Genomic DNA, 24,932 nt, shown 5'->3' with positions numbered 1-24,932 from the left:
CAGGGGGCACAGCCCACCATCCCTTGCGGGAGTCGAACCGGCAACCTTGTGGTTGAGAGGACGACTCCAACCAACTGAGCCATCCGGGAGCTCAGCGGCAGCTCAGCTCAAGGTGCCGTGTTCAATTTTAGTTGCAGGGGGCGCTGCCCACCATCCCTTGCGGGACTCGAGGAATTGAACTGGCAACCTTGTGGTTGAGAGCCCATGCTCCAACCAACAACTGAGCCATCCGGGAGGCAGCTCAGCTCAAGGTGCCGTGTTCAATCTTAGTTGCAGGGGGCAGAGCCCACCATCCCTTGCGGGACTCGAGGAATTGAACTGGCAACCTTGTGGTTGAGAGCCCACTGGCCCATGTGGGAATCGAACCGGCAGCCTTCGGAGTTAGGCGCACGGAGCTCTAACCGCCTGAGCCACCGGGCCGGCCCAAAAGGTAAGTTTTATGTTACATGGTTTTTACCACCAAAAAAACTGTCATAATAAATAAACACATATGGAATTTGAGAAACAAAGACGTTATGATTCATAATAGTTCTTAAATTTCCACATAAATCAGTTTGTTAAAGCTGCAGATGTTCCCCAACCCCCATAATTTTAATTCTGGTAGGTTTGTGGTACAACGATAAATCATTTTCAACCAACCCAGGTAAGTACCGTGGTTAGTTCATCATCCCACCTTGAGAAACATTTGAAAATATCTTTTAAGCACTGTGTATTAACATTATTGGTATCACATGGCACCAAGTATTAATTTCAATTCCTATCAAACACATTTCTGTTCCAGTTGCAGATTAAAGAAGAAAAAACCCTAAGATACAATCACACATTTATTTTCTGAGTTAATTAATGAAATTCTTTACCTACTATTAATTCATGTCTTAATTTCTATCAATTAATGTGGGATCTCTAAATAAGTCCTTGTACACTTGATATTCCCGCCATAGCACTTAATGCAGTGGCTTGATGTGTTAAATACTTGGTAAGAAATCCCAACTCTTTTTCACTTACCACCCAGAAAAGACTAAACCAAAAAGCAACTGGTGGGTACTAAGTAATCCTCATAGTGCAATCTATATTAAACACATTACAGATTTTTGTTAGCTCAAAGATAACAAAAGTAAAACCTTTCTTCTGGGAAGTTATCATTATTATGTGAGATAATTCTGAGAATACATGACTGCCCTCCAACCAAGGAAAAGACCAGACAACCCAAATTCTCATGCAGCTCTAGACAGATGAACAAAAGTTTTCCTTACCTGACAGCCTGATCATAGAAAGTTCCAGAATCATCAGGCACCACCTCTGGTGTCTGCTGTCTTTCTTCAGGTTCCTCTACTTCTTCCTCAGATTCTAAGTGAGAAAAGAAATTTAAAGTAATTTGTGCTTACTTAATTCACAAATATATTCACTTTCACAATGTTCATCATAATAAAAAACGCAATGAAATAAGAAAAGCAGGTATATATAAAAAGGAAAGAAAATAAGGTAATTTGGTAAAATCACAGTACATGTTTTAAGGACAGAATTAAGGCAACTGTAGTGTTTGGGTTAAGAACATGGAATGAGGTCATATTTCCAGAAATCCAATACAGCCTCTACCACCTAACTAGCTACATGACATCAGGCAAATTAATTCTCTGCATTGGCAGTGCTCCAATCTATTAAATGGGAACAACACTACGTAAAGAACTTATCCATAAGGCTGTTTTATTACACAATAAATATAAAGCACTTAGAATCGTCTCAGCCACATAGAAATTATTTTGAGACAATTCTCCAAGAGGCTCTTGTGTTTCTGTACATCTGACAACTGAGGCAATGGCTACCCTTTATTCCAGATTATCTTTTAAGGATATTTACATAGCAAACAAACTCAGAAAATGGAGTCTCCCTTCAGAGCCAGGGCAGACATATTTACTGCCCATTATAAAAGATGTGGGCTCCCTAAACTTAAGGTTCCACTCTTGTAATGCACCCCACTGCAGTGCAGGTATCTTTTGGACTTCTTCATGATGTCCTATGGAACAGTGGCAAATGCTACTACTGTTGCTATGAGTATAACCTGTCTACTTCTGACTTAGTTTTGTCTTCTACCAATATCCATGAAGTAGGCTAACCTTTGAACTTCAAGTAGGTTTAAAACTCAGACCCTTTATGTCTTAACAATTAGGAGTTACTAAAGAAGAATACAGAGGACAATGAAAACATTCAAGAAACTCATATTCTCTTCAGGTCAATTAAAGCCATCAAAAAATTTAGACAAGTAACTTACCCTCCTGAGGCTCAGTGACAAAGCCACCAAAGACCTCATCTTGGTATCTGAAGATATCGTTGTGAACGTAGAACTTATTTGCAACAGAACCCTGCAATGCCAACAAAAAGTTTTCATTTATTCAGCCAACTTTTAAAACACCAAATCACTCTATTTCAGGCAACAATGCCCCTGTCCCCCTGCCCCGCAGGAGCCACTTGTCAATATCTGCAGACACTTCAGTTTTCACATTGGGAAGTGCAAGCGACTACTGAGGACAGCGATGCTGCTAAACATCCTTCAATGTACAGGACATCCAGGCACAACAAAGACTTATTCAGTCCAAAATATTAATAACACCAAGACTGAAAAACCTTGCTCTACATTATGGCTGTTAAAAATTATACTCAAATACAGCCCATACCTCAAATCATTTCTTGAACAATAAATACATATTACCAACTACAGCAGATATTTAAAATTTCCTAAATCTGTACCCAAGACTATTCATACAAGCACTCAAGGGTGGTGTAGCGGAAAAGATCTGCTTATACTACACATAGACAAATTTGAGTCTAAATTCAACTATGTCAATTACTAGTTGTTGAACTTCTAAAGCTATTTCCTCATCTGTAAACAGGGATACCAACATATACCTTAGAGCTTATTTATTAAATAAGGTAGTTTATGTAACAATGCTCTATACACTAAGGTAATGTTAGATTCTTCCTCTTTAAAGGACAAAGGGAACTACAAGCAAATAATTTACTTGGCAGTCATCTCCCCCATGATTCCTTGCGTATTTAGAAGTCCATCAACCGTTTTACACTGCAGATAATCTAAGACTTCCTCTAAAAATCATGACTAAAATGATCTCATGTAATCTTTCAAAGATAGTTGTTTTATATTCAGTTAAATGATAGGGGTTTCAGATTCACTAACCTAAACAGAAAATTATCTTAAGAGTAACGCTAGAGAAAACATTTCATCAGCAAATCCTTATTGAGCCACTTCCGCATGCTTATTCTTATTCACATGGGCTTCCTGCTGACTCAGTCATGTCCAGTGACCAGTCAGGAAGACTGTACAAATGCAATTATTCAACATAAACCTGTGGTCCTTTCATGGTAAGTATGATAACTAAAAAGGAGCTGATCCCACACTGGGGCTGGGGCATGGACAGTGCAAGTTGAGCCAAAACATCTTGTGCCCCAAAGTTAAAGTTCTCCAAAACAAAACAAAACAAAACAAAAACCATAGGGAGGTTCACACTTAACCATATCTGAAATATTTTAGACATCAGCATAAAGTTAACAATGGATTAAATCCATTAAATAAAGACTACACAAATGATTAACACATAGAAAAAGCAGGGTTCTTTACAGTAAAATGACAACTAATAAATACAGAATGACAGAATTAGATAATAACCATCAGGGTAGCAGTTGGTTCCCACCAAGAATCATCAATGAATGTAAAAACTATAAGTTTGATGAAGAATAGGATATTTGCATAGTCTCAAAGAATCACCCACAATGTACTTACTAAAGTAAAAATACTAACTTCACAGTGGTGAAACCTATTGACCATCACCTTACCTAAGTGATCAAAATTAACGTCACTAATAACAGGACTAAACAGCATCAAGAGCCTCCCTACTGTGAGGCACTGAAAGGCACGTGTCTGACCTAAATCTAATCACAAGGGAGTATCAGACCAATTTAAACTGAGGCATTCTACAGAGTAACTTCATCATGCTCTTCAAAAGATTGAAGAATTACTGCAGATTACAGGAGACTGCAGACACATTGTAGTTATATACAATGTGTAATCCTGGACTGAATCTTGGACCAGGGGAAAAAATTACTATACAAAGGATATTGGGACAATAACCGAAATGTAAATATTGACTAGATGGTAACTGCATTACAACAGTATTTCTTAAATTTGATAACTGTACTATTATGGAAGACAATTCCTTCCTTGTTCTTAGGAAATGCTCACTTAAAGATCTGAGGATGACTGGGCATGGTATCTCCAACTTACTTTCAAATGGTTTAGATTTTACAATGATAGGTAAAAAGAATTATGATTGTGTGGACAAGTGCTGACAGTGGCACTAAGTAGAGTTATGTGGGAGTTACTGCACATACTACTTTAAGTTTGAAATTTCAAAATGAATAGTTTTTCAGAGGTGCACAACCTTTCATTGTTCCTTTTTCATACCTCAGGAGCAAGGACAAATGTTTGCATGAATCTCCTCAAAGCCTGGTTGTTATTGGAGAGCAAACCCATCACCTGGACCACCACACCATCATTCAGAGTGGCATGAGCATCAACATGGCGAATCTTAGTGTGGCAGTTGGTGAAGTTTTGTGACATCACTTTCCTATGGATTTCCTAAGGAATCAAAGCAAGAGTTACTGCCTTAAAATTTACAGTCTCCAACAGAAAAAAAACAAAACACTTTCTAACACAACACAGGTAAAGAGAATCTGCATGTTTAAATTACAACTACACAAACCGTACTCTACTTTGTCTAGTACAGTATACTCCTCTTGACCACCTCTTGAGCCTTTTAAAATACTGGCCTTCATTAACATACCTAAAAAGTGTTTACAATAGATGATCCCCATGCTAAAACCAATTATCTTCTAACATCAAAAAACTTATTCTAATCACACAAAATGAGCAAATGTGACATCATAAGCTTCTCAATGACTATCATGTTAATCAAGTAAATTATTGAATACCTAAATTTCTAAAAAGTTGAGAACTCTATTAAGCATGTATTCATCCCAGTTTTATGGGTTATTTTCCAGCTGCTTACCAGCCTACAAAAAGCTTGGTATGCTTACTTTCTGTCCATAGACGGCATCTGCTGGTTTTCCATTTGAATCCAATCCCCCATGGACATAAGAAGAGTTCTTTCCATAAAATCTGTGGAACAGGAAGATAATTTACTGTCATCTTCAAGCATCCTAAGACCAAGTATTTATTTTTCATGTTTGGTACCTAACTGCCTGTCACACTGGCAGATTCTTGGAGGCAGGAATGTGTTTTCTTTTTCATCTTTGTAGGCAATCAGATCCATCCCCTACTGTCAGTCAACACTTGCTGAATGGGAATGGATTGGTCAATGAGGCAGAACACTTATTTGATGATCATGTTGGGAAGAATCCTGTAGTTCATATCAGGAAGGCCACTTAAAATAAAACAGAAGTTCCTGTTTTCACTCAAAAATAAAACGCAGTTTTGATATAGGTGCGTACATCTACAGTCTCCATAGAGCTCGAGAGTCCTTTTACATCTAATGCATGTGAGGAGTTCCCATTAAAAACCCATTAACTCATGCAGGTGGGTTTTAGCAGTAGTTTTTAATAATTTTTGCTGGTGCACTAAGAGTTATAGACTTTAATTCCCATAGCTTTACTTTTCTCGATCCTCAATTGCTTTGTTTTCATTACAATACTGCACTGGCACAGGAAGGCCACACGCATCCACCCAGCCACCCACAGGAAATGCCCCAACCCAAGGAGAACCACACTATAAGGATGGATTTCTTGATATCTGTACTCAGGATAAACAATTTTTCACGAATGAGCCCATACATGCCATTCTACATCCTGATTCTGCCTCCCTCTGCCCCTTAAAAGGGGGAAAGCTCAGGGACCACAAGGACCCCAAGTCTACCTTTTAGTTGTCAAAGTTATCAAAAGGTTGCATATCAGCCAGTGAAATCAATTCACTGCTGGCTAAGCCACTTTTCATCATATTTAAGATGTACCTCACAGATGAAATGTGAAAAGAAAAAAAAGACGTCTTAGAATCAATAAATAGCAATACTGACTGACATGAAATATATCAATGCATTTGGTTAGTTTCAACTCCTGCTTCTTTTTAAACTCAAATTTATCTAACTTCTAAAGGCACATAATAAAATATGACATAAAACAGAAAAAAAGTAAGTTCGGAGACTTTTTCTAGCACTTAATACTCATGTGAATGCTAGCAAATTTTTAACCCCTTAGCATCTTTATCTGAAAAACGCAGTTAACTCTCCTACAATGCCTTACTAAAAGATTTGGGAAAAGATCAAGAGAAAACAGGTGAAAGTGTTTTGGAAGTTATAAAGCCTTAAAAAAAAAAAAAAAAAGAATCACAAGAGATAGTTTCCCTTTTCAGAGCAAGGACTCAAAATGAATTCAAAAAGGACCCCTCGCACACTGCTGGTGTGCATGTAAACTGGTGCAACCAGTATGGAAAACAGTATGGAGGTTCCCCAAAAATTAAGACTAGAACCACCATATGACCCAGCAATCCATTTTCTGGCTATCTACCCCCAAAATTTGAAAACACTTATTTGTAAAGGTATATGTACTCCTATGTGTATTACAGCATTCTTCACAACAGCCAAGACATACAAACAACCTATGTGTCCTTTGACAGATGACTGATACAGAAGATGAGATATATATATAAAATAGAATACGACTCAGCTATAAAAAGGATGAAATTATTGTCATTTGCAACAACATGGATGGATCTTAAGAGTATCATACTAAGTGAAATAAATCAGATGCAAAAGAACAAGAACAGTATTTCACTCATATGCAAGATATAAAACTGAAAGCAACAAACTCATAAAGACAAACAGAATGGTGGTCACCAGAGGGGAAGAGCAGTGGGGAGGACAACATGGTGACAAAGAAGACTAGACTTTGCGTGGTCAACACACAATGGAGTATACGGGTGTTGTAGTTATACACCTGATAATTATATAATGTTATTAACCAAAGTTACCCCAACAAATTTAATTTTTAAAAACTGAATATAGTAAAAAAAGAATTTATAAATTTTCTTTTGTACCTAATAATCATATCCTATCCAATGTGCAAGCTTTTCTAGAGAAAAAAATAGTTCTAGTCCAACAAATTACACATTTTGGAATTTCTAAGAATTTTAACAAGTCCACATAAACATACTTAAGAGTTCTGTATAATGCAACACTGTGTATAAAAGGAAAATAATGGAAGCACATCATTAGGGGATTAAAGTGTGCTACATCTCTATAAAATAAAAACTCTATGGATACTAAAACTAATTTGATACATGTGTTACCCATGTAAAATGACCCCCGATTATTTAAAAAAACTGAAAGACAATATATTAAAATGTTTGCATATACACAGAAAAAGTGTTAGTATGGTCTTATTTCACTATTTCATAATCTGTTTTAATTTATAATAAGCATGTATTGTTTCCACTAAAAAGATACCCCAATTTTTTTAAAACACGTCAATACAAGTGTGTTCTTATGGGAACAGTCTTGAATATTCTTCAATACATTCTTACTAAGTAATTCATGACTCACCAGAAACAGCAAAACAGAAACAAAAGCATGATTATACCTTTATATTTTCAGGTACTATTTTCGTGATAATGTGTAACTTTTGGTAATTTAGTCTAACTTTTGAATAATATCTGTATAAACTAATAATAAATGAACTATATATATGTACATGTGTATATATGTATGTATAGACATGTATACATATATGTACGTATACTCTACTTAAAATTATGCAATTTTAACAGCCATAGTTTATTGGTACTTATATAAAACACTATCATGAAACAACCCTACAAGGTGCATGGTGAGTAACATAATCTCAAGGATAAGTACCCACATACTAAAATATAGCATTAGATGGTGAAGCAATGTTTTACCTGTGTAGCATGTCTGGGGCCTGGTTCAGCAGTGTGTAATACTGTCTCACGAATTCCCGCCCGACCAGCAGGGGACTAGGCTTCTCCATAACCATTGCTTTGGTCAATTCAACCTGGAAAAAAAAAAAGTATGTTCAACCTGAAAGAGCAAGAACAGGGGGGGAAAGTGGCAGGAGAGAAGACAATCATTTAGCTAAAACCAACTAAAGTTAGACGAGATCACTTCAGCAATTCTTGGTTTTAAAAAATGAATAAATATTGTAAGAACAAAATCAACCCACAGACCAGGTGAGATTTTATACATTCAGATTTATTACAATCAGCTAAATACTGGGAGGAAAATCACTACGAAGAATTCATCATTATTCACAATAGCTAATTTTCTTAGATTGAGTATAAGAACCTCAAAGTATTTCCATCGTGCATTCTAGCATAATTTACTTAAGTTATCAAACCATATTAAGTGTTCCAGTTTTAAGATTACAAACAGATTCTTATTTATAGCTTTGATTCAATGGCAATAAAATCAAACAATGAATATAGCTTAGACATACAGGCACATACATCACCTTTTTAGTCAAACTAAGTTAAAATATTTAGTATCTTTAGAAAAGAAACCACAAAAATTAAAAGTTCTAAATATGCTTAATTTATTGTACAATGGGACCAAAAATAATCTGCAAATATTGGCAAAAGTTAACAAAATTGTTTGTAGTCAGCAAAATAATCCCTACCACTTTAAAAGTATCATGATTTACAGTACCTTTGAGTGTTAAGGAAGTAATTACTGCGTTATTATTTACAAAAAAACTTTTTGAAAAAGATATTTGACACGAAATAATCCCAACTTTCCATTTGAGATAAAATCATCTTGAATTAAAGGCAAACAGAGGGATATGTACATATTAATTAGAGTATTTAAAAGGTGACAAAATTTTATTTCAGTTTTCTTAAAGGACGGGCAACTCCTACACAAGCAATTTGTGGAGATATGTTTAACCTCATCTACTGCATTTCTGCATTATTCTCAAGCATCTGTACCATTTACTACTTGTTTCACCAAAATCTAAGAAATTAGTGGAAGGCCTGTTCATTTTTCCAATAACAGGAAGCTACGGAATAGCTTCCCAGTCATACTGGCGAGTAGCTTGCCTGCAGGTATGGTTGTGAGGACATGACATCAGTAACAAGAATTTGAATCCTACGTCTTAAATGAAAATACTTAAAAGTAGACTAACCAGAGGCAGAATGAGAAACTGTTATGTTTTCCCCTGGCTCTTGGTCCAGAAAAAAAATAATTTCAGATGTTCCTAGATGTACTGATCCCAGATTCTTCAAAACTGAAGATCCTGCAATGTCTAACTGTAATCTTTAACAGTCATGTAGCCTGTTTATGAGTTTTAAGATTTTCCGTTTCTTCACTTAAATCAGAGCAACTGTATTTTTTTATACATTAGAGTTCCCATATAAATTTTCCTTTCTTAAAAGGGCTTGGCTACTCTATTCGAAAACCACCAACATCTGACCCAACCTTAGATAAAAGGAAAAACTTCTATGTGATTGCATCACATCCCCAAATCTCACAACTATTTCAGAAATGGAAGACAGGTCTTCCAATTCTTTGGAAACTGGTGAAGTTAATATCATTTTCATTCCATTAAGTTGTAGTTACATATTTTCTAATATATAAAGAAACTGAACAAAAAGTTTTGCTTCCCTATCTCATCCAAAATATGCAATAAATCTACAATATAAAAAGCAATTTAAATAAAAGGAACCTTCATGAAAGGACAGATAAATCAAATAAAAACAGTACACATTAAGTAAATTCCTATTTTCTTACTAATTGCACTTGCTTCTCTTTAGTACCATCTGCTCTTAATGCCCAGACAATTATTACAAATGTCATCATTACTAGACTAATAACATCAACCTAACTGTATCCTTTGATACTGACAAGTAGTCTCATTAATTTCTAACATTTTATCAAATACTACTTCTCACATCCAATCTTCCTATGCAAAATGATGAAAATCCTCTAGGTTGTGTATCAAAGGTAAGAAAAAGTAAAACCTACAGACCACCTCTAGAACGTCTCTTTTCCCTTTATTTGAGATTACCTAGATAACTCAAATTAAAATTTAAAAAAAGCTCATTATTGATTTGATTATAACATTACCATCAATATTTTACTTCAGGTCACCACCATAAAGCCAAGTAAGTAAAGTTAAACATATGTATATGCTAAATTGATCTTTATTTCGTTTGTAGGTTTTTATTTTCTTTTTTTTTTTTTTTTTTTTTTTAATCTGGGGGGTTGGAGATTTTTCTTAACTGGTGTAATTCTGAAGCTTGTCAAAAAAGTCTGTACCCCTCACCAAGTTTCCAAATGTTAATTTTATTAGTTTAACAGTTTAATATAATTAAATATTTTGTAAACTAGGTTTTCAATTAGCATTTTTTTTAAATTTTCCAAACAGACAGTACTTTATTTGGGGTTGAAATTTTTAACTTCAGAAACATGCAATTCAGTTATGTTGAAACCAAATTTTCAATACTCTGGTACTAAAGTTACAAGTTTTAATGTTAGTCATGAGGGTTGCCTCTAATACCTATGCAGTCTCCCATCGCTTATATTTATACTACAAACATTATATAGTTCCATTAAAGTGGAGGCCATGGCTCTTAAAAAGTCTCTCCTTTAAGCTCTTCTATAATAAATATTGACCAATGAGCTTAAGGGAAATAGTAGCAGTATTTAAAAATAATATTCCTGTCAATTATATCTCAATAAAACTGGGGGAAAAATAATATTCCATGTGACAAAGTATGTACAGAATTTTAGTAAAAAGAAACTATGTTGTGTCACTGCTTTAAAAAAGACTTATTCCAAAATAAAATAGCCAAAGGCTTCAAGAATTCTACATTAGTTAAGGAGAATGCAAGCTTTTTCCTAAATGTTAAGTTTCTTAAGAGCAGAGACCATTTCTTAGATAACTTTCTAGCCCCAAAACTTCACAGTATCTGAAACATAACAGGAATAAAAAGTTTTCTTTCATTCAACATTTTCATACAAAAGGTTACATTTTTATACAAGCGAAATGAATTTCTGACCATTCGTTTGTCAGGTTAAACTGTCAGGGTTTCCAGAATTGAGATTAAGATAGCAAGTACAACATTGTTTCTTTAATGATTAAGAAAAGGCCAAAGAGAAAACTAAGCTAAGGTGCCAGAAAGTAGTTGCCTAAGAGGTAACTGAATGAAAAGGCCCACAGGGAACCTGGTTAGAGAAATCTATGTATCTGGGTGATAGTTACATGTATACCACTGAAAAACTTTTCAAACTGAACCCTTACATTCTATAACCTTGTTTGTAAATTATGCCTCAAAAATTCTAAATAAAAAATGCTTTCACATGAAAAAAATCCTGAAGACATCATAAAGTATATTGGAATAATTAAAAATATTGAATGAACAGCACCAGTCACTACAAAATGTTTAGGGAAGTTCTTTGGTAATCTACGACCATACACTATAAGTTTTGTGAATAACTTTGTGTGTTTAATTGCCATTCTCAGTAAAAAGAAAATGTTGGCAATTTGAGCCCAAAAGATCTAAGTCTACACAGACTCAATCAATCCTACTTAGAAAAAATTTATTTGGTGAATCACCTCTCTGAAACCTTCATTTTCGTTTCTGGCCCAAACATAAAACACAGCTATGAGAAATATGTGAAGTAAGATCATACCTACTGAGAATAAAGTCTTTAATCTCACTCTCGTTCATCAGAATGCTCAATTCTATCCAATCTAAAATAATGAAAGTAAACAAATTCAAATGGATTCATCTCAGAAAATTTGGTGTTTTGCCATTTACTGATTCACTGTGACAATTATAAACTATGATCATCAACGAAAACGCATGACAAGAAGTTCCAAAATTCTCCCTTATTCATTAAACACCCCTGTGTCCTTTCAAAAGAGGTTTTACAAATTTGTACAACAACGGAGTCTGGCTGTTCCTACTATAACAGCATATGCCAATGGATACATTACTGATTAGGCTATGAAGTGTGTACCAAAATCAGGAGTAGGAAACTAGTTTCATTGTTTGAATTATCAATAGGAATTCTCCCTTCCCCATGATGATGTGAAGACTTCCTAAAAGATACCTGCCAATCTCCCAAGACAAAGTAAGTTCTTTAAATAAACATTCCAAATAATTCCAATTTGGAGATCACGCCCTTATTACACTGCTTTCAGATCAACAGGATAAACCTTTTGGGGTCTGTATTAAAAAACACTCAAAAATAATATTCCTAAGAATGATATAAACTGAAATCATTACAGTCTAGGGAGATAAAAAATGAAAGAAACAGGATCTGGGAAAAAAGAGAAGGGGAAAATCACTCATTTTTCACTAAAGGATGTTTACTTTCCACTAATTTTATATCCAAGTTTATAATATTCCCAGTACTAGTGAATGTCATAATATCCCAAAATTGTACTCTAAAAAAGGGACAGGAAAAATGTATTTTAAAAATTATACTTTCCCTTAAAATTGTTTTCTAGAAACACTGAAAAGGTCCTAGGTTAGGGAAAGAAACAGTTCTTGATCTCAAGAACTAAAGAAAAAAACTGCCACTTAGAAATCCTTAAAGAGGGAAGGCTAGTAAACATGAGCTTCAGTTTACCAGTTCTACACTGAATCCTCCAAATCGAAGATAAAATACGACAAATAAAATTGGAAATGAGCACTGTATTTTAAAATAGTGAATGAGTATTTGAGATACAACAAAAGGAAACCCCTAAATTTTCCTTAACAATTCTCTCACTGGTGAAAAATTCTCCAACACCATTCACTAGTTGTGCTCCTGGGCTGCTCTTTCATCTGTAAAACTAAAATCACAATTACAAGAACACTATATAATGGGAGTACTGTGCACCTATTAAAAAGATTAAGACTCAGACCTCTGCATTGCTGGGAAGTCCTGGGATGAACACACGTTACTTTCAGAATTAAAAAAACAAAAACAACAAAAAAAACGAACCGGGTACCAATGTCCAGTAACTAGTGGCAAGTTATCGTACATATTTTAGCTCTCTTGAAATGGAGTGATCTTTAAAATCCCTTTAGATTTATAACTCCACAAATTAACTCTACTGTGTGATTCTAATTGGTACAAGTGGGGTACTTTATAACAGATCTGAGGACCACAGGGCATCTCTCTGTATTTATTAGTAGCAGCTGTGGATGGCCCAAGTTCAACTTTTCATGGTGTAGGAAGTTTTCTGTCTGGTTACTTTCTCCCAACTCTCAGGGCAAAGGTCTGAGAGCTAAGCATTCTCCTAAAAAAAACTCTTTAAAATTTTCACCTTTAAATTTGTCTTAAAACAAAATATCTATTTACTTTGCTTTTTAAAGGATTTCATCAGAATATTTTCTGATAAAGTTTCCCAATTTTAAAAAGGAATTCACTTTTGGCTTATGATACTATAATTTTTCCAACAGTATCACTCTGTGTTGGCATTAGGATCCTGGCTCAAAGCAAACACTGAAAGCATGAGTAAGGTGGTTTACAATACAGGAGGGAGAGTGAGGCCATAGAATTGGTTATCAGTTACCTACAAGAGGTGAAGAATATAATTTTTATACTTTCCTTACCTAATTTGAAAAGCAGTATCATCAATAAGTGCTATTCCACAAAATACAGACACAGAAATGTTGATACTTCACAGATTAACACTGATTTATTTTTGCTGGATTGACCCTGATTTATGAAATACTTTAACTTTCAAAATGTCCACTTAATACCAAATAACCAGATTGCATGGCTACTTTAAAGACATTCCCCATCAATAATTTTGGTCAAGTTCAGAAAAATGTTGAAGGTGCTTCCTTTAACTGACTCTATAAAGAACTGTGAGCGTTTATGTTCCAAGAGCCGGGAAGCACGTTATAGACTGACCATAATCCACCTAAATTATTTTTAACATTAAAACTTTAACAAAATCAAAATAGCAAAATGTCTTAACTCATGATCTGTAAATGCCAGGTTTCAATTAAGAAAAAAATGCAGTATCATACAATAAAAAATTAGTACCCAAAATGTATATAGAACTCCCATACAAATCACTAAAATAAAGAATAACCCAACAGGAAAAAAAAGGCAAAGGAAAAAAGGAAAAGCAACAAGCAATTCTCATTAAAGTAAATGAGCAACGAAAAAAAGATAAACTTTAACCAATAAAATGAAACCTACCACTTCTCACAGGAGATGCCCCCAAAGTATTAAAATATCAGCCAACACTAAACATAGGCAAAGTAGAGAAGAGAACCTGCAAAAACTGACGATTACCAACTAGTACAACCAGTGGAGAACTACTTTGCAGTTTGATAAAATTAAAAACATTCTGACAAATCTAGCAGTTCTCTTCTAGATATATATAGTACATAGTATATGTATGCCAAGAAAAATTCACCTATTTGCACAAGACATAAAGAGAACTAACTGCCACCCTATTTCTAAACTATAAGGCAGGTAATAATGTACATGCCTGTCAAATGAGAAATGGATTGAGTTGTAGTTTATTCACATCACGGAAACTTCTATACCTAAGATAATCATATGGGGCACTTACAAGATTGAAAAGGGGGACTATTAATAATTATGCCAGGTTAACTGGAATGAATTAGGACTATGTTATGGTTCCTAACCATAACATAAAGTCACCATATTTATAGCAGTCATCAAATCAGCATGAAAGAGATCTCAAGAACAATGTTAAAATGAAGTCAGCTGCCAAATACCAGTTTGCACTATATATGATAGGCTTTAAATGTTTAAGTGTTTTTAGTATACACAAAAAAATATGAAATATTGTTCATAGACACATATGTAAACTTATTTTTTAAATAATCTGGATGTAAAAATAGACAAATAGATCCATGGAACAGAATAGTTAATATGCCCACACATAAATGGAAAACTGTTTTTCAACAATAGTGCAGACAATTCAATAGAAAAATGGATATTCTTTCTCCGACTGGTGCTGGAACAATTGCATAGCCACATATAGAAAAAAAGAACCTCAATTCACACCTCACACCATATTAAAATTTAACTCCAAACGATTTTAGGTAAAAACTAAAACTGTAAAACTTCTAGAAAAAATATGCACGACCTTGGGTTAAGCAAAGATTGTAAATACACCACCAAAAACATGATCTATAGGAGAACAGATTGAGAATATGGACTCCACCAAAATAAAAACTATCTACTCTACAAAAGACACTAATGAAAAGCAAGCCAGACTGGAATATTTAGAGCATATATCTGATAGAAAACCTGTATAAAGAATATATAAAGAACTCTCAGAACTGAATAACAACCCCAGAAAATATAAGCAAAAGATATGAAAACATTTCACCAAAGAAATTTAAATGCCAAATAAACACATGAAAAATGCTAAACATCATTAGTAATTACAGAAATACATATTAAGACCACAGTAAGGTACCACTACACACCTGAAAAAACGACTAAAATTTACAAGGCTGACCAAACAGTGTTGGCCAGGATGTCGAGAACATGGAACCTTCAAACACTGCTGATGGGAATGTAATGCAGTACAACTACTTTGGAAAAGTTAGGTAGTTTCTTCAAAAGCTTTATTTGTAATATCCAAAAGCTAAAAAAAAATACCAATGTCCATCAACAGGTGAATGGATAAACAAAGTGTGGTATAGTCAGCAATTAAGAAAAAAAAGCATATATTGTATGATTCCATTTACATAAAAATTCTACAAAATGCAAACTAATCTTCAGTGACAGGAAGCAGATAAGGGCTTTTTCTAAGGCAAAAGAGGTGAGGGAGTAAATAGGAAAAAGGAAATGCAAAGGGGGGGTGAGACAATTTGGGTGGTGGTGATGGATATCTTAATTGTGGCGGTTTCATGGGATAAACGATGCCAAAAATTATTACACCGTACACCTGAAATATCTGCAGTTTATTGTATGTCAGTTATACCTCAATAAAGCTGTTCTTTAAGAAAACATTTTAACCCACCAATAAAATAGCCTGGAAAGAGGAAAGATCATCTCAGGGGAAGACAGGGGATGGGGACATGTACAGAAAAAAGTCAAACATAAGAGATTGATGCTAAACTGTCAATTCTGAGTAGGATGGTACTTAAGTGGTCTTTTTATTCTATTATAATAATTAATAAAAAAATAAGGGAAAATAAACAATAAGTGTTTGTGTGTACTAACGTGTATAAACTGTCATACCTGTTTTTGCAAGGTTGTGCTATGTATTCAAACATTAAATTTGGGCTTAGTTATCAGAGAAACAAAAATGTTTTCCCAGAACGAGAGACTTTTAATACAGAAGCCAAAATCTGTGCTCAGAGCAAGAGTGGATCACCACCACTGGATCTACTATTCAATCTACTTTCCAAACTCTTCACATTTACCACCTGTCAGCTCCCTTCTAAATTCTTCCTGACAGCTCCTTGGAACAAAGACTGGCTAATTCCAGGGCAGGACAGGCAAAACACAAGACGAGCCTGAAGTACCTGGTAAAGAAAGAAAATGCTTTAGGGGAAAAAAAAAGAAAAAAAAAGCATGGGGGGGGGGACATCAAAAGGACATTAAGAGCTGAAACTAGAACAATTTGAGCAATAAAGCAAAAATAAGTTTAGGATGACAACCCAAAGAATGAAAGATACACAAGTCCATTCTGATATAAATAAATGACTAAACAATTAATAGGTAAGAAAATAAAGTCTTAATAAAAAATATAAATGGGGCAGAAGAGACAACTCTTCTTTACAGAAGAATGCAGAAGGAACATGGGAAATAAAGAATCACCATTAGAACCACAATAGACACAGGCAAGATGCACTAATAAACGTTAAAATTAAGAGGGGGGGGAACTTTAGAGAAACAGAATATTTGCATAGCTTCAAATTGTCACCTCCCAAATATTTAGTATTATGTTCACAAATTCAGATTCACCTGCCTCTTAGCGACTAGCTTCTAATGATGAGAATATGCAAAAGGGGAAACAATACTAACCTGGTAGATACCACTTTTATCAAGTGATCACGTTAAATTCAACCAGTACTGATATTACGTACCCCCTGATATGATAAGGCTAAGTTGCCTGTGGTATTCTTCCCCAAAAACCAAAACCTCAGTTTACTCACAACACCAGACACACCCAAATTGAGATCAAAAGGATCAAGCTCATAAAAAAAGACAAAGGCAAGACACACTGTCACAGGCCAGAGAAAAGACTAAGGAGACTAAATGAATGTGGTATCTTGGGTTGGATCCAGGAACAGAAAAGGACACTAGTGAAAAAAGTAGGGAAATCCAAATAAGGTCAGTCGTCTAGTACATAGTATTTTATCAATGTAAATTTCTTAGTTTTGATAAATATACCATGATTATGTAAGATGTTAATATTACAGTAGTTGGGTGAAGGGTACATATCTCTGCATTACAACTCTTCTGTAAACCTAAAATTATCTCAAAATCAAGTTTTGAGATAAAAACTTCAAGACAGTAATTAGAAAACTTAACAATGCACTAGCTTTTCTTGGTTTTTAGCATCCCTTTCCCACTCCAAAGTTAAAAGTTAGTCAGCTAAGTTTATAATTAAGAACAATCTGTTCTTTCTCATCAAGATGAAAATACTTCATACTTAATACTAATGCCTCATCGACAAAATTCCTGAAAACATCAATGTTCTGTGCTTTAGAGCTCATACAGCAGAAGTAGATTCGCTCCAGGAAACACTAAGAGCAGGCTCAGCGTCCGCAGACAGTGTGTGTGCTTGAGGCACTGCCTAAAAGAGCCTGGAAGGACAGGTGGATGTTGCACGCTGCCCAGATTCTGAATCCACTGGTTTTTTTAAATAAAGAAATACCTAGCACTTACCTATCCACAGCTCCGTAGGAGGTAGACCACATGCTTTACAAAAGAGTTTAAGACAACTATTTGGATTTCAGATTTTCAGGTCTCTCCTAAGTAAAAACATGAGAAACCCTACAATACATGAAAGCATTTTTCAAATATATAAAGAGCTATACAAATACATGATGCTGACATTAATATCCCTACAAAACACAAATGTGTCCCAACCAGAAAGCCAGTTTTCTTCCTCTGAACCATCTCTAATATTTACTTTTTATTAAATACCTGAAATATAGCACACAGGCTAACACCTAAGCAATATTATAAAATATGACACGTGGGCCGTGAACAGAAGGGGAACTCCATCCCATGAAGTCACCTAAAGACCTTATTTACTAAGGCCACAGCCTATGAGAGAAATTTATTATCTACTTTCTACTTTATAAAGCCCACTCTTCATGTGCCAATTATTCCTAGCTCTTCCCCATATCTCACCTGGCTTCCAATTTAGCTTTCCCAACCAAGGTGAGGCAGGGTGTCCAAGAGTACTTAAAAGTAAAATCTTTTGAGTAAACAGAAAGCTAATTGAGATGTAAAAACATAAACCTAGTTAACTGTTACAGTGTGAACAGCAACCACAAGTGAGATTACAGTTGCTGCATCTAAATTTAACTCCATGGCTGGAAGGACAGTGTTGCACTAAAGGTTTTGCCACTAGATGTTAACAACTGACTAGCCAGAGGGTGGGAAAAAAAGCAGTTTTTTTTACCTACCTACTTTGACAATTATCTCCCTCAGTAAAGTCAGCAAGTTTTGTCCAAAGCATTATGTTCAATTAAATGAATATATAATGCATATTTACATTCTGAAATGTTATTTTTTAAAAACCAGTCTAACTGCAAAATGTTGACGATCCCATGGGTAATTTTATTAAACTGGCAAAAAAAATTAAAAACTGGTTTAGGTCACAAATTCAGGCTGTGTATTAAATTTCATCATTTAATTAAACATTGCCCCACCCAGCCTCCTAAGAACCATATAAAATTCACAAACCTATAATAATTTAAAACTAACCTCTGCCTTTTACTTTCTATGCAAAGCCCTAAAGTAAGTCCAAAAAAAAAAATGTAAATTACAAAAAACTGCTGCAAAGTAGGTCACCAACAAACATTACCAATCTCCTGATGTTCCCTAGCAGACTGTCAGCTGAGAACAGCAAAGTGAATGTGAGTTAAATAAAGAACAAAGAACTGCCTACTTTTCTACCAGTTAGAAGAAGTACAAAAGCTTAGATTGAAAGGATTTAACAACAAAAGTAACCTCTAACTTGGCTGGGAAGCAGGGAGGCACCCAAGTCTTTTATTATCACAATTTGCTTCAATTCATTTGTTCTTGATAAACGAAAGCACAAGAAGAGATCAGCTGGGCTACCAATTTGTGAACTACCAGTTTTCATATTCCTGTTCAATTGATAACCATTTGTTTGCCTGAGGCCAAGAACAGTTTTTGTTTTTTTTTGTTTTTTTTTAAGAAACATTTGACAGGAAAAATAAAATTTTCCCACAATTAATGCATAAGATAATTTCAATGATATAGTTTACCTCAAGCAGTAATAAAATTAGCTGGACTCAAAGTTAAGAGTTTCAATGTAATCATTATGTTTTAACATTTGATAACTAAAAAATGCTAATTCAATAGATAAGGGGTGTCTAAGTGCAGGTAACTGAAATTGTTACAGGAAGGCAAGTTCAAGTAAAACAATGTTATATTCTTACAGCGCTGTCATTTGTTATAGGTCAAGAACTTATCTATACAATATTTCAATCCTTTATTGTTACTTTCTGTTAAACATGGAAAGTATCAAGTAAATGGAAACACATATTAAGCTTCCTCAGTTTTTAAATTTTGTGTTCTGACTGTAAATCAAGAGCTACCCTAAAAAGTGTTTGTACAAACAAAATAGATGTCTTTTTTTAAAAGGTTGAAAGCCATTCCAACCAAAATTAATTCAGAAGAGTTTGTCCCAAAACTTTCATTGTAGTTTTATCTCAAGTAGAGACATTTGTCATATAAAGTAATGACCTGGGCCTGCAACACGGCAACATTTTTTATTCTTTCATTAACCCAAGGAGTATACTGGCTTTTAAAAACCTAAAAAGTAACTCGACTAGAAAAGGATAAACCCAAGTCTTTGGAGGTGTCTTCCACGTTTACATATACTCATGTACAGGAGCCTAACAGTAAACGCTAAATAAATGAATTGAATGTAGACAGGCATTCATCCAGACTATCCCAACTGCCAGAAAGGTAAGATTTCCAACACATCTCAATCACCCACCTGTAATTCACCTAGCATAAGTTCCACACTCTATACTGTAACTGAGCACTATCCTTTCCATTCCAATTTCAAATATTAACCTACACATGCTGGTGAGATCTGAAACTCACTGCTCTGAAACCTCACTTTCTTCAACTGAAAAACAAGGAAGTTAAACTATGTTCTTGAAGGTCTTTCTCAAAAGTCGGCTCCGATTAAAAAACGAGGACAACTGATTCAAGGTCTAGTATCCGCGCCTAACTTCCTGCTGGTGGGAATTTCCCATCAGCATGCCGTGAGTTGCACATCGGACGAGGAACACTGTCCGTGTTCATTGGCACTTATTCCTTTTATTCTGTACTTTATTCAGAAGCTTCTAGGGCAGCACATCCGTCAGCTATCTACGCGAATACACGTACAAAGGAAGCCCAAACCATTTCTTTCCCTTTGTCTTAATCGCACGTCCAACTCGTCTCCCTGGAAGCCCATGAACTGGCTCAAGTACAAATGCCACTGCAGTCTTCGCAGCAGTTGGCCTTTAGAGGTTGATGTTGTCCCCTGGGACTAGTGCTCTGGGGGCCAAAGTGCCCTAGGGCCGCACAGGGCGCTGGAACAAAGACTAAAATAGGCTCGGGGACTAGGAGTCAGGTGGCCTGGGTTAAAACAAATACCTGCCCCTTACCGTCCGTATGCCTCTGACCATGTCACTCCACCTCTGGGCCTCTGAGTCCGCTGTAAAATGAGGGAACCCTCGTACCTACCTTAACGGGTCGTCGTGGGAGTAAATGAGAGGCACACAAGTTGCTCAGCACAATGCCTGGCACACAATAAGGGCTTCGAAAAAATGTGAGTTGTTATTATCATTCATTACCCATGCACTCGCTGCACCCCCTTTCACTCCCTGCAAAACCCTGGAACCACACTTCTACTTCCCGGGTCGAAAATTCTTATCGCACTTTCATGTCGCCCCCTCCCCCCCCCCCAACAAAAACCTTCTTTCGTCCGGGTCAAGCTAAAGCTCCACACCGGGGAATAGAAACTCAGCTGGCCCGTGGGAGGGGGAGCGAGCGGGAAAGGCTGGCCAACCGGCCGCGCGGGGCCCCAGGCCCCCGAGATCGCCCTGGGGCCCGGGGCGGCGGCCGCAGCTCGCTCTCGCCCCACGTGGCCGTTGGGCGCGGCACGCGCACGCGGCGGACACGGCCACGCGCGCCAGCCGGGGGGCGGAGAGCCTCCGCGCGCCCGTGCGGCCGCCTGCGTCCGTTGAGGGGGGGAGGGCGAGGGCGCGCCTCGCGCGAGCGCCGCTCGGACCTCTCCCTCTCACATCAGCCCCAGCTCGTCCTCGACCCGGGGCCGCCCCGCCCCGCCCACACCCCGGCGTACCTGCGCGGCTGAGCCGGAGAGGAACAAGCTTTGCTCCACAGAACGACACCAGGCAAAAGCCCCTCACGCAACTGCGTCCGCACACACGCGTGCTCCGTCGCCGGTCTATATATATGCCATTCAGCCTAACTTGTTGCGGCCAGGTCGGGCAGGCTGATGACCAATCCCGACTGCGTCCTCTGGGCTCCTCGAGCAGCAATTGGGCACTAACTCAGGATGAAGGCGTGGTTCTTGATTGGCTTTGACTCATGCCTATGAGACTATGAGGATCTCGTTTCCCTAGTAACAGATTGGCACAGAGAGAGACCAATTACTTCAAGGTACGGTGGAAAAGGGGGTGGGAAGTTCTTTAACTGATACCCAGAGTAGCCAATAAATACATGGGGTCGCTCCCATTCGTTTAAACGTCTTCCCCTGGGCGGAGATCCGTTTTCCAATGCAGGAGCGGTTGCTCCACAAGGTGGGGCCCGTGTACTTTGGGGAAGTAAACCCCAAGCAGCTAGGAGGTGGGCGCCAGGGAGGCCAAGGAGGCCCCCGACCAATCGCAACGCGAGAAGGAGCTGATTGACGCGAGGGTTGGACTGCACCAAGGAGACGGAGCCCCAGGGCCGCGGTGCCCTCTGGTGCGGTTCTGAGGCTCTCCTGGCCCCCGCTCTCCTCTTTGCATTCCCTCGCTGGTTGGGTCCGGCCGCTGAGGCCCCTGTCCCGCCTTTTCTGCACAGTTTGATACGAGGGAAACCAAGTGGTAAAGTTTCCCGTTGTTTGTTTGTTTCTTCTAACTTTTTATTTCCATGCTTAAGGGCATTTGCTGGCTCTCACCGTTAGTCAGCACTATCGTTGGGCAACTGTTAAGGGAAAGCCAAAGGAGAAAGTAACTCCCGTTGTGTTCCTAGGATCTTGTAAAAAGTAGCACGTGAAACTGTTGAGTTGGCGAACACACATTTCTGCCCTGCGGTTCTGGGCAAATGCGGCTGCTGCAGGTCGACCGGAAGGTTGGCTGGTGAATGTTCACGGAGGTTTTCCCTTTCAGTTTTTGCCGAGGGACAGTAGTTTGTAAGTTGTCCTATCAGTTTGGGCCTCGATGCAACATCCTGTGCGTCACCACCATTGTCATTCAGTTTTCTAGTCGCTGTGGGCGTGGAGGCTTATTTCTTGAAGTTGTTCCCATCTTTAAAAGGTAACTTGTCAAACTCCTATACGGACACCCTGAAGGTTTCCCGAAACGGTTCGTTCGGGGGCTGAGTGACGCTCCAGCCTGGTCCTGTCCACGTCTCACGCAGTGTTTTCTTGGGCCCTCTGTTGGTCACCGTGAGCATTTTCTATGGAAATACATAGACACGCCTCGGTCAGTTCTTATTCTAGCAATGTGACCCTGCGGGAGGGGCTCCCGTTAAGCTTTGCTGAGAAATTTGCAAATGAAGCACGTGGAGCGTCTTTGTCGGGAGAGAAGGGCCTGGTGGCATCTGGGCGCATCCCTGTTCTCCTCGTCGGCCCCGGAAACGCGGGGAAAGCGTCCCTCCACCCGCCCCTCCTCCCCCGACCCCACTCCCGCAGCGGCCGCGCTCTTTCAGCATTTATTGAGATCCAAGGGCTGCGATCAGGGGTGACAAGACGCTGTCCCTGCTCGCTGTCACCCATTCAACAGACCGGGCGCTGCGCTGGGCCGGTACCTCCCAAAACCGGGGAACAGGTGTCTGGGACTGAACACACCGGAGAGAACTCAGTCCAGACCAGGAAGCTGCAAAAGGTTTTCTGAAATAAGGAAACTTCAGGATCGTGTTAGCCATGCTAAGGAACTTGAACTTTATTCTCAGAGCAGTGGGAAAAAGCTCCTGAAAGGTCTCTTAAAGATGGACTAAGAAATTTGCATTTTACAAGATGACTCTCCAAATTGAAACGCTAATCAGAGCAGATTGGAGAAACTTTAAATTCACAGATTAGTAATTTAACCCAGGTGGCCTGTGATGAGGGGAGGGGTCAAAGCTATTCTTAGGTACATTTGGAGGAAATTGTAAGTGATTAGAGCTTTTTGTAAGGCTATTTGGCAGTCTATTAAAATTATGTATATCCTATTTCTTGGTTGATAGCCACATTTTTTTTTTACAAAGAGGCATGTACCAGGGCATTTATTACAGTACTGTCAGCTTTGTTAGAGTATTTAAATACTGAAAACGTAATTGCTCATCAATTTGCAAACTGATTAACTGGTGATATGCACATAATATAGAACACTATGCAGCAGTTTTAAAAAGAATGAGGTAGAAACTATACAGATATGGATGGTCTCCCATTGTTAACTGGATTGTTAATTGACAAAAAATCAAGTTCAACAAAACTTACAGTGAATTCCCATTCATATTAGTAAAAACGAAACCAAAAAAACGAAACTGATTTCTGCATGTTAAAATAGGTATCTAAGTGCAGAGGAAGGGTTTTAAATTTAAAACAATAGTCATTCCTCCTAGGGAATCCCCTAGGTTGGGAGCAATGAGAATAATGTATTATTTGAAAGTTTTACAATGAGACTGTGTTCGCCGGGTAATGGGAGGTAGAAAGAAAGGAAGGAAGGAAAGAGGAATGAATTCTCAGAGGGAGAATGTGAACAAGACCCTTCAGGTGGCTGTTGCTGTCTTCCACAGGACAGAGAAGTTGGCATCTTCCTGTGGTCGTTTACCCACTCAGATCATAAACCCTCAGGACCCAGACGCTGGATATTTAGTAAATGTTCAGTGAGAAACTTACCACCAGTGAATTGTCTGGAGCACTGCTTTCTCAAGGGAGATTTTACCCCCAAGAGACATATATGTGGCCTTGTCACAACTGGGTAGAGGGGCTACTAGCATCTAGTGGACAGGGGCCAGGGATGCAGCTGAGAGTCCCCCCTCCTCACGACAAAGGATTATCTGGCTGAAAAGTCAACAGTGCTGGGGCTGAGAAAGCCCGGTCTAGTTATCTGAGTCATCTAAGGGAGAGCCCCAGCCTCCTACTGGTCTTTCTCTCCACTACTAAGCAAAATGTGCAAACCCCTTCAGTACACTACTTCACCCTCTCTTTCTGCCAATTCTCCCCAAAGCTCTGAGAATCAGGGTGGGAAGAAACCTGGGTAAGACTCCAGAAAATCCAGTTTGGTGGGGGGGCAATGGAAGGGTGGTAGAAGTGTTTGTTTGCTAAGGAATGATCCTGAGGATAGAATCTGGGTCAGTGTTTCCCAAACATTGCTAATCACTCATGAAGGGTGATTAAAAACCTGTGCCTGTATGTATGCGTATCTTGACCTGTTAAACTCCCACCTGTGACAAAGACCTAGTACAATAATATTCATTGCAGTACTGCTT

The 24,932-nt window shown here is 37.7% G+C and overlaps 1 protein-coding gene across 5 annotated transcripts in view; it reads right to left on the bottom strand.

Moving 5' to 3' along the window:
• G3BP1 (G3BP stress granule assembly factor 1) overlaps nucleotides 1-21,755 on the bottom strand; it is a 30,479-nt gene extending 8,724 nt beyond the window's left edge. Inside the window, exons 1-7 of one of the 5 annotated variants that reach the window (XM_074313811.1) lie at nucleotides 21,210-21,389; nucleotides 20,979-21,051; nucleotides 7,979-8,091; nucleotides 5,107-5,188; nucleotides 4,475-4,648; nucleotides 2,270-2,360; nucleotides 1,254-1,347 (exon numbers count right to left, since the gene is read on the bottom strand). In XM_074313811.1, the coding sequence (XP_074169912.1) occupies nucleotides 1,254-1,347; nucleotides 2,270-2,360; nucleotides 4,475-4,648; nucleotides 5,107-5,188; nucleotides 7,979-8,073 (536 nt within the window). In that variant the 5' untranslated portion in view covers nucleotides 8,074-8,091; nucleotides 20,979-21,051; nucleotides 21,210-21,389. Of the gene's footprint in view, nucleotides 1-1,253; nucleotides 1,348-2,269; nucleotides 2,361-4,474; nucleotides 4,649-5,106; nucleotides 5,189-7,978; nucleotides 8,092-11,726; nucleotides 11,788-20,978; nucleotides 21,173-21,209; nucleotides 21,424-21,597 lie in introns of those variants that run through there. The other 4 variants (XM_074313809.1, XM_019734339.2, XM_019734341.2 and 1 more) reach the window with 4 other exon arrangements.
• Between the last annotated feature and the right edge of the window lie 3,177 nt (nucleotides 21,756-24,932).

The sequence above is a fragment of the Rhinolophus sinicus genome, linkage group LG10 (assembly GCF_036562045.2).
Source record: "Rhinolophus sinicus isolate RSC01 linkage group LG10, ASM3656204v1, whole genome shotgun sequence".
Lineage (NCBI taxonomy): Eukaryota > Metazoa > Chordata > Mammalia > Chiroptera > Rhinolophidae > Rhinolophus > Rhinolophus sinicus.
The sequence above is the reverse complement of the archived record's forward strand: the minus strand, read 5'-3'. Positions and strand labels throughout refer to the sequence as shown.